At 33.0% G+C, this 11358-nt stretch overlaps 1 protein-coding gene across 1 annotated transcript; it reads right to left on the bottom strand.

Moving 5' to 3' along the window:
- Positions 1–3696: 3696 nt before the first annotated feature.
- LOC132190411 (serine/threonine-protein kinase STY46) lies at positions 3697–8344 on the bottom strand (the record flags this gene model as incomplete). Its single annotated transcript, XM_088519363.1, is given in 7 exon segments — positions 3697–3747; positions 4499–4609; positions 5860–5914; positions 6654–6863; positions 7251–7348; positions 7774–7888; positions 8091–8344. Coding segments are annotated over 7 exon segments (828 nt in total), but the record flags the coding sequence as incomplete, so codon positions are not given.
- Positions 8345–11358: the final 3014 nt, after the last annotated feature.

The raw sequence follows: 11358 nt of genomic DNA, 5'->3' as shown, positions 1-11358 counted from the left end.
GGTTTCATGACCAAATTACCAATAAGGACATTTCTTTATAATAGTAAAATAACTAACATTGTCTAGAAGCCTCCATTTTTAACACCTATGCAAACAAAAGTATGACTTATAATTTAATATTAACTTTGAGTTTTCTACTTAGGCAATTATATATTGCTATATTACTTGTTTCTATATGCTTTTTTGTTTTTGTATTTTTTTTTTCTTGAAACATATTCCAAACAGACATGTAATAAAAAATACAAGAACAATCCATCAAATTAAACTAATAATATTTATCAAATTTAACTGTTACATAATTCACCAATAATTTAAATTAGTACTTGATAACTGTTTATTACCCATTAATATATATATATATAAAATTATCACTGTTTATTACCCATTAAAAAAATATCACCAACTGTTACAGTGCAATACCTATTAAAAAATAAAAATAAAAATCCATCACAAATTGTTACTGTACAGTACCTTTAAAAAAAAAGAAAAAAAAAAGAGAAGCCATAAAAAATCGTCACTGTGCACATCACTATGCAGTGCACAGTGACCTGAGAAAAATCATCATCTTCGTCACTGTACAGTATGTTTTTTAAAAGAAAAAGCCTCACACGGTTACTGTATACGCACTATCACATTATTGTGCGTGTACAGTGATCTATCACTGCATACTATGATGGATTGCAGATCACTATGCATGCATGGTAATTTAAATAAAATTTTGAAAAAAAAAAAAAAAATCACAACTTTACTTTGTAAAAATGGTCGAAGAACATAAACGCATATATAAAAAAGCACAATAATCATACAAACCACATAAAATAACACCGAACACCAAATAGTGGAAAGTTTTACAAAAGCAAAAGAGTTATATGGAGAGAAAGAAAATATTAAGGTGAGATTATTACCTGGTAGAGGGGCGGAGAGATGGACAACAGCGACGCACACTGCTATAGTATGGAGAAAGGATGAACGAGACAGAGATGATAAAGAAAAAAAAGAGAAAAAAAGGATTTTAATATATTTTAGGGAGTATTCTTGGTATTTTTTTCATTCCCGCTCAATAAAAGATAACTATTGCGCCAAATATCTTTTTTAATAGAAATCGTGATTTTGTTTTAAATTCGCACTTTTTCAGATAAGCACCGGCTAATCAGCTTATGGAAATCGCAAATTTTTTTGCGATTTTAAAATTTGCGTTTTTAAAATTGCAATCTCAAACACCATAAAATTGCGATTTGGTTTAAAATCGCTGATTATTTTTTAAAAAATGCACCCTAAAAAGCACTTCTCCAAGCCAGTTTAAGTAAAACCTTTTGGCCATGACTTAGTTGGGAGAGACGGGTTAAAAGCTTCCTCCCAAGTAGCAAATAAGTACTACTCACAATGTAAAGGATAGGAAAAGCCAAAGTAATCATAACGCTCAGAACTAACCAAAGGAAAAATATGGCTTCGGCAGCCTCTTTAACTTTAGGATTGTTAATCAAAGCAATTCTATAACCGAATGAAGCAAAAGTTGCAAAAGAATATATCGAACTACAAACCCATGTGAACGTCCAAAACATTGACATGTTGAAACAATTTCAACTTCTCTTACGCAAAGAAAACTACCGGGGAAGACGACGTGGAAAAGTTTGAAAGGAACCACGACTATATATTTCCCATATTATATTTATATTATTTTCCTTATAGATAGTTTATTATTTAGGCTTGATAAGACCCCAGATATAATAGGAAATACAATCAAGAGTTAATGAACAATATTACAGAATCAAATCAATATAATATACAAGAAAATATAGATCAATCGGTAAATAGGATGAATATCAGAGTATAAAAAGCTTTCTAGGATTGTTTCCCAATTTTGTTGGCTCAATTTTTTTTGGTAGTTTAAGAAGGACATTGTCAGTGATGTAATTGAAAGTCTAAAAGAGACATTGTCAATTGGATAATAGTTTGAGATACATGGACTTTTCCATTTTTTTTTTTTTTTTTTTTTATACAAAAAAAATAAATAAATAAAAAAATAAAAACTGTCACTTTATAAAAGTGAATAGAACAATTTTTTCGTTGTCAATTTTTTTTTTAAAAAAAAAAAAATTAAAAAGTAAATCAAAACTTGATTTCATTAGAAAGATAATGATCGATCAGCATGAAAACTTTCGTATTTCAAACTTTCTTTTCGATTATATAGTGATATATGGTCTTTCCCTCATATACAACAACTTACATGTATTCAAGCCGAGTCGGGTTTTAAATCGAAAACCCGATCTAAGATATATATATATAGTGATATATACAAACGTTATTCGAGCCGAGTTTGGTTTTATACATGTATGTATCACTTAATAATCGAGCCTATTTTCCTGTTTACGAACAACTCATTTAATACTAGAATCGCGCACGAGTCAAACTTTATTAAGCCAATCCCGAGCGAGCTCGCAGATAGTCTTATTTCATTTACGTGCCGCGCTTACCTTAAACAAAAGGAAAGACAATGAAGTTGATCAGCGTGGGTGCTTAAAGCGGATGTAAACAGTAAACTAGTAAAGAGTCTTGGTTGAAATGTCATTGGGTTCCTGTTGCTCCCCAGCAACAGGAACCCAATGACATTTCAACCAAGGTTGCTTCTGCTGTGCACTCCAAGATATCAAATCTAATTAGATGTGGAAAGCATACATAACTTTTAGCATCACTAATTTGCATAGGTTAGCATGGTATGAAAAGATGATCAAAGATCAGACATGTAAGGACTCCTTATACAGTGATTCCTACTAGTTTGATATATACACAAAAAAAGTTGGATATGATAACAGAAAAACAGCAGTGTACAGATATGAGCTTTCAATCCTAACTAAATTTAAGCTAAAGTATAATCTTTTAATGATACAAATTCTGTTTTTGTCCTACCATAGAGACATTTAATGATAACGGATGCTAGTTTTGACCAGTAATTATAAAATTCAAGTGACCCTACATGAAGGGCTAGTGTCCAGAACCTATCTCCAAAGATTCTGTTAGCACATATTAAAACCAAGCCCTATTAGGATTGCAGAGTAAAAGCAAATTGTTGTTTAACATTTTGATATGATTCACGATTTATCAACCCTTCTGAGATAATTTTCATTCATTTCATTCTAAGATTAACCAATAACAGTTGCTCTCACTCCCTTTTTTCCACATCTACATATTCTTGGGTGTAAATTTCATAACCTTTTCTGGAATATGGATCTATAAAATTTGCTTTTTTTTTTTGTCTCGGAACAGTAACAATAACTCACTACTAACTACATGTCTACCATTTTCCAATTTCCAAGAAAGCTCCAAGTCCTTTTGTCAACTATCAGAAACCTCACATAGGAAGCACTAGCATCAGAACAATGTACATTATTCAGAAGCAGGATACTTGGAGATCATGCATTTAACTGTATCAAGCAAGATGGGACATGTCATGGGTGGTCATATCGAAAGACAGATCTTAAAGTTAAATATGTTATTTTTTTCAGCCTTCAGTGTCATAACATATTGAGACTCATCCTGAATTAACATGACCTATTAAGGCAACTAAAACTGCAGTTATCTGGAATCGCCTCGTTCAATCACAAACGAAACATCCAAAGAGTAGCCATCTTTGAACAAAAATTCGAAATCAAGTGAACAATGTAAAGTGTTCCAACAAGTAGTCGGTAGAGGGGATACCTCAATTCTTGATAATTTCTTTAGCAGTGTATTTCTAAGCTGCTCGATCTCCTATAAACATAGAACATGCATATCAGTCAAGTAGGTCACAAGGAATTACAAAAGAGACAGAAATAGAGAATGTAACTATATTTTCTTCAATAATTTAAGAAAACCACACTGTAACTTGAAAGCTCATAATAACACCACATTAAGACTGACAATTGATAACCTATGAATAAAATATTTACGGAAAACTTCACAAAACTCTCTTGAACTTCCACGATTTTTGAAATTAACCTCCAAAAGTTCAAAAACTCTCAATTTTTTGCAATATCCCCCCATCCATTAGGATTTTCCTTTAAATCTTGTCAAAATCTCCAAAATACCCCTGTTTTTTTATTAAAAAAATTGCAAAGCTTTAGGCATAGGTATTTTTGCAAATTTCGTTAAATCCTGACCAATGCTTAAATCACTGTAATTTTTTATAATAAAACATGGGTATTTTGAAAATTTTGACAATATTTAAGGAAAAATCCTAACGGATGGGTGACATTGCAAAAAATTAGAAGATCAATATACTAAATTGAAAGTTTTTCAACTTTGGGGGATATTTGTAAAAGTGATGAAAGTTCAGGGGGATTAAGTGAAGTTTCCCTAAATATTTATGTTCAACCAATTGTATAAAGTCACTATTAACCATTTAAGCAATGCATATTTGAATTGATTCCATGAGATAAGTGAATATTCTTCCCTAGGACTAGTAATTAATTGATGAAAAAATATATTACAATCAAGAAAATGAGAACAAATAAAGAAATACCTCAAGTGCCCAGCCATCAACAACAAAAAAAAACAAAGAGTAGCCATCTGTAGTGGAAAAAGCATGCGCTTCTTGAATGTTCAAGCCAACGTCATACAGTAAGGAACTCAACTGAAATTTTATCATCACAAATTAAAATAGTAACTGAAAAGAAAGAAAAAATATCAATATGGATAGTATTGATATAGATAGAATATCTAACTAGTAAATTACTTTTGGAAGTTCCACATATAAGTATCAAATCAACTATTCTATCCACCATCAGATCTTGCAGAAGCCTGATCTGTTGCAATCTGTCTTAAGGCATACGAATTACAGAGAACTTGCTTTGGTGGTGACAAAGATACGTATGAAACAAGGGTAAGGGTACAAAGAAGTAGATGTTTCTGTTACTTGTGAACAATGGATCGAAACATATGGAGTGAAATCCACCATAATATGTATTTAGTGGACATTGAAAATTCAAAAATTTGTAAATAAAATCAGGACTAGGCAACATATATAAACAGAAATTCAATAAAACTAGGAAAGAACAAGATAGTAAATCTTATTGGAAAATAAATCCTTAGGACTGTGGGCAGGAGACTAAAAAGAAAACGGAGGATTATGTAACTAGAACATGATGGATGAAGGAGAGAAATGCTTCTTTAGAGTTTCAATTGACTGATAACTACCAATATACCAAAAACTACTATGAAATGTCAAAACACCAACCAAGCTTCTGCCACACAACATCGAGACCATAACAAAAATGTCCATAAATAAGCATGGTGAAAGAAGGGCCTCAAGAAGGACAAGCAAAGAAGAAACAATAGAGCCAAAGATAGAGCACTAAAGTTTGAGAGAACAAATTGAGCATAAGATATCAAATCATTTCAAAATAGCAGCAAGCATTCTAGATGCCCCCCACTAAAGGTTGAAGTTTGGGGAGATGAAAGCTTGGCTGCCAAACGGTTCTAGGAGTCACCAGCAAATGATTCAAATCAGGTCCAGTAAGGGGTATGGATCTAATGTTACATTACTGAAGCGGATTGTAGAATTCCAGCCTTCAAAACAATAATGCCCATTAGCAGCATCAAACATAAATCTCTCTTGTGCAATACATTTATCACCTTGTTCAAAAATTTTAATCTCGAGTAGATGCCTCATAAACGTCAAGAGTATTCACACGCCACATATTATGCAGCACACATCTAAGAAATAATGCTAAAATAAGAATTAGAGCTATCCTGGATATGTTTCTGATGCTGAAAACAGTGGACATTGGAAGTCATACAACACAGATGGTTCCAAGAAATGGTTCAAGACAAATAAAGTTCAACATGCTCCCTATGTGAGAGAGAGAGAGAGAGGTCAGCAACCTGACTGAAAAGTTTGGGCTTGTCATTTGTTGAAATTGTAATTTCATGCATTGCCCTGCAAATTTTGGAAACTATTACAGCGTTAATTAACTAAACCTATAAAAGCTTCGAGCAATCTATGAAAATTTTTTGTTTATGGTAAAAATATTTTGAAGATCCCATCATCCACAAAGAAAGCAAGCAACATTAAGTTGAATATAGATGAGAGAAAAATCATAAGAAGTACACACATACAAAATAGAATGTATAAATAATAGGATACATATTGCAATGTCTAAGAAAGGTCCAAGGATAAAAAACTGTTCAGAGCAAAGTCACAAACCAGTATGAGTTAAATGTGTAGTTTTCCCCAACCAGGAGAGAATATCTGATGAAGCCACGGATCTCAACTTCTTCTGGTAGGAGAAAACTTACGTAATAGAAAAACTTATTCTTCCTCAAACTTTACCATCGGGATCCTGAATATTTCAATGGTATGAATGGAAATTTTCCCAACTCTTCTCATTCACTTTTACAGAAGAGACTTCATACCTATTGCATCAAACCAGAAATTATTCTTTTTCTTGAACTATCTAGTATAATAAAACTTATAAAATCCTGCCAAACCTAATGCGCCCATGTCAGTATTGCAACTCGTATCTATAAAGTATCCACATCAGTTGCATACCAAATTTTCAACACTAATTTGAAAGACAAAATATATGAACAGTACAATAATTGACCACAAAATATCATGTTAAGGGCAATTAGAGAAAAATGTCATAATCAGGAGAAAACCTTTTAAAATTCTTTACCGGGAACAAAGACGAATATCAGTCATGCCATTTTGTGTATCTTCAACATGTAAGTGGTTGACTTCAAGAGTTGCTTTGACATCAGTTGACGAACCAAAGGCAGGTGGAATATCAGTCATGCCATTTTGTGTATCTTCAACATGTAAGTGGTTGACTTCAAGAGTTGGTTCGACATCAGTTGACGAACCAAAGGCAGGTGGTGGATGAGCACTGAAAAAGTATACACAATGATGCAGTCTATCAAAATATTATTCATCAAAAGCTACCTACCACAAAACAAAATTATGCTCAAATAGACTAGGGATTAAACCCTAACCCTAGTGACACTGAAATAATATAAAGCCCAACTAAATTAACATAACCCAAAGTCTGAAAAATCAAACAATATAACACTGAAAAATAAAATAACATAACAATAAATGTGACAAAATCAAAGTGCCAACAGTTAGATCTCCTGCTCTCAAGGCTGGTCATCCTACGATATTAGGGTCCAAACACACATGTAATCACTTGCTTGTATCCGGTGGCCCCATCACACAAGTTATTAAATAATTGATAATCCCATTAAAGAAATAGAAGGAGGCCATTTAACCATACCACTTTTCGCTGGAATGATCAGAACATTGAGCATCCACTTTTATTTGAGAGTTCGAATGAAAAGAATAACTACAATTTCCACCAGTAGAAAAATGAACCTGCATATGTTTAAGATGCATTGGCCAATCACAAGTTATTTCAACAACAAAAATAAATAAAAAAGTTAAAGAAAAATGAAATTATAATAAAATTGCGTCCAGTTTTTTGCATGGTCAATATGTCAATCACCTCAAGAGACCTATAGAAAACCAACCATTTCCAAAAATGTGCCCAATTCTAAATCATCCTAGTAGTCAAACTTCATAGTATAAATGGAAATAATGAATTTATATAAATCATCCAAAAAAAAAAAAAAAAGAATTATATAACAGAGTATTAAATCAACACTTATTAATCCAGAAGCTTAAACTTATAGTAAATCGTGAATTTAATTAATATTTTAACAAAGAAAGAGGAAAATTCAGAAGAAAAATGCATAGAGCCAAGAATTCTTGATCCAAGCACAGTTTCTCGTATAAATTACCTCCACGACACGGACTTCAATTGCATGTCTGGTGGCAGGATCGCGTGCCATATGCAATAATCTTTTGTGCATAAGAACATCTTGTGCCCTCTCGGCCTTCACATCCAATGCATACCTATTATTAGCAAATTAGATCAATAAACACCAGCTCTGATTGTAAGTACTCCACAACATCAACACCTTTGATATGGAGGTCCATTCTTGAAAGCCACAATTAAGTACTCACACATAAATAAATAAATAAATCACCAGTTGTGAATTTTGATAATTCAACTAATGATCAAACAAAAGATAGTAAAGTAAAGGTTTGGGGGAACCTAGCAGGGAGGCGATGAAAATGCGCCCAAAGCTCATCCTCAAAACCAGGAAGACTGGTCTCTGCGAAGCTCAAGTCTCTGAGACGATGAAGAACTTGATTGTACACTTCGACCTTCTGCCTCTGCTTCCGACTAAGAGTCGGCGCGAAATCCACGGCTCTGCTACTGCAGCTCTCTGTATCTTCCATGATCACCGCCGAAACGACGAGCCGTTCGAAACTTTTAACAGGAACGCTCCAAATGGTACCGCTCAAAGGCACGGTTCGGGGTTCCAACGCGAAGTGGAGACTACCGCGCAAGGAGAACGAAATGATGGAGAAAAGGCAAGAATGGCTTTTGGAAATTGGAAGTGTGCTCTTCAGTCTCCGGCTCTTCAGCTTTTCTCTAACCGCTTGATTGGTTACTTATAAATAAAGAGCATTAAAATGTATTGGCACAATTTGGCTCCTCCAATGACGGTCGATTCCTACAATGCACGCTCGCTTTGCTTATATCACCGCCTTTTAGATTTAAAAATGTCAATAATGACAAGTACAAACAATGTCTTCTATCATTGAAAATGACAAATAAAGTCTAAAGATATTGAGGTGGATAATCTCATCACACCATGACCAACCAATTTTACTTCTAAATTTTCTGTCATAATTAAGTCTCAACCACTACCGTCGCTCACATCAACCAATATAGCCGTGGATGATGTATTTTGGGAGTTGTTTTTTATTTTATTTTTGTTTGATTTGACAAAAATGTGAAAATTATTTCTTTCCTAATGTTTCATGTTTTGTTGTTTGTTTTATTCTGAAAACTTTAAACAAAAGATTAAAAGAAAAAGTTTAACAAACCGAGCATAACTCTATTTACTAATTAACTTGGCTTTATGTAATGTTTAAACTTTTTTTGATAACGTTTTTTACTTTTTAATTGTGATATGAATCAAATATAAAAATATTTTGTTAGTATTTTGTATTGTATTGTATATATATATATTTTTTTTCTATCCTAAAAAGTATTATCAAACGAGTCCAAAGTTTTTTTTTGTCATAACTTAGCAAAGTTGTGGTTGACTTTTCCTCATTGATTTTGTGTAAACTCCCAAACAATCATCAATAATATTAATCTTATCTAATGTTCAAAATTTTAACATAAATAAATAGAACACAAATTCATGGACAGAAAATAAATAAATAAATACAAGAGTGGTGATGGTATCAAACAAAATCCTTCACAAACATGAATTCTTAATTTGCATAGAATCATAAATTCTTAATTTTATTTCTAACCAAATTCTTTATACTAAATAACAAGAAAAGCCATCAATCCCTTTTTCTGTCTATAAATTCATCGGCTCATATTGTCATATGTATACACATGCGCATATATATATATACTACCGTTTTTTTTTTCATGCATTTATGGACCTTGTAATTTAAAATTAGAAAAATGATAGAACTCTTAAAATTAACTGTGTTTCAAAGCTCAATAGAGTTTATGCATTTCCAAATTCACAAAAAAAAAAAAAAAAAAAGGTTCTAAAATACATTGTCGGGGTCAAAATATCCCTTTGAGGGCCCATCATTTTACATTTATTTACAATATGACATCACACATATGTAAGCAAAATATTTGACTCCCTTAAATAAAACGAGACTTCTTCTTCCTCCTACTCTCTCACGTTTGTCTCTCTATGGGTGAAGCACGCCGTGTGCAATTTTTTTTTTTTTTTTGGCATTAAAATATTAAAAAAAAAAAAAATTTCTTCACAGCATGCTAAGCACGCCGTATAACCTATATCACGATTCGTCTCTCCATATATCTCTCTCTCCTAAGACTTCTCAAGTCTCTCCTACGTCTTTTTTGAGACTCTCCCTCTCTAGCATGCTAATTCATTAGAAGCTAGAGACTATTTTTCATTATTTATCTTACTCTAAAAGTGATTATACTAACTTAAGTTTAGGAGAGTCTTTGGTCTCGGCCGGAGACTCTCTTACCTTTTCTATGTTTTGCAAAAACAACATTTACGTATCAAGGGAACCCCATCTCAACTCAACCACGAAGATGATTGTTTAGATAGTGGATCCTTGAACCTAAAACCGCCCCCAACATACATCAATAAAGGTAATATTATCATAATTGAGTTCTAAACCAGAAGACTTAAAGTTGAAAGGTATTTACAAAATACAATTGAAATTTGAACAGTATATAGATTTCTAATATTCGAGTTTATGAAGGAAGCATCAAATATGTGCTTGGGAATTTCAGGATCTTCAAAAAAAAAAAAAAAAGAAGAAGAAGACAAAAAAAAGAAAAGAAAGAAAGCTCTCACCCATCTCCGGTATCTTTCACAATAATATTAGAAATCTTAAATATATATATATATAAAAAAAAATTAGTTAAAAGAAAACAAGCATACTAATCTAGCACTAATCATTATGCGTCTCTGTATTTGCTCCCACATCCCGTACATCTTCCATTTTATCGGTAAGCTCCCTCTTAGCGCGCAAGCCTCGCATTATCGGGCGTAGGTAGCCTCGATGAATCCATCCAGCGACGGGCAAGATCAATAAACGCTCCAACTCCTGGCTATTTGCAGCAGGCGTCAACTAACCCAAAAAAAAAAAGAAAAAAAAAAAGAATATAATCAGTTCATATCAATAAACCCACTAGGAAGAAGAAAAAAAAAAGCGATGAACATATATTAATTAAGAATATACCATACCAGGGCCAATAATGCCAGTAAAAAAGGGAATGGCGTAACAAACAAGTGCAGGGATTGTTGTTGCCAAAAACTCTCCACCCAAATTCTGAAGAAATTCATAAGAATTTCTTGTATGATGCCGGAGCTGTCATCTTCTAACTTCAACTTGAGGTGGGACACGAGCAAACAACAGAGCGCGCAAACAAAATTCAGAATATAAATATCATCTACGATGCGAGTGCAGAGGAGGTAAAAAGCACTTCTCCAAGCCAGTTTAAGTAAAACCTTTTGGCCATGACTTAGTTGGGAGAGACGGGTTAAAAGCCTCCTCCCAAGTAGCATATAAGTACTCACAATGTAAAGGATAGGAAAAGCCAAAGGAATCAGAACGACGCTCAGAGCAAACAAACGGACAAATATTGCTCTGGCAGCCGCTTTAACTTTAGGATTGTTAATCAAAGCAATTCTATAACCGAATGAAGCAAAAGATGAAAAAGAATATATCGAACTACAAACCCATGTGAACGTCCAAAACATTGACATGTTGAAACAATTTCAACTTCTCTTACGCAA

The sequence above is a fragment of the Corylus avellana genome, chromosome 9, assembly GCF_965113065.1.
Source record: "Corylus avellana chromosome 9, dhCorAvel1.hap1.2, whole genome shotgun sequence".
Classification (NCBI taxonomy): Eukaryota; Viridiplantae; Streptophyta; class Magnoliopsida; order Fagales; family Betulaceae; genus Corylus; species Corylus avellana.
This window is presented reverse-complemented; position numbering and strand designations above follow the sequence as displayed.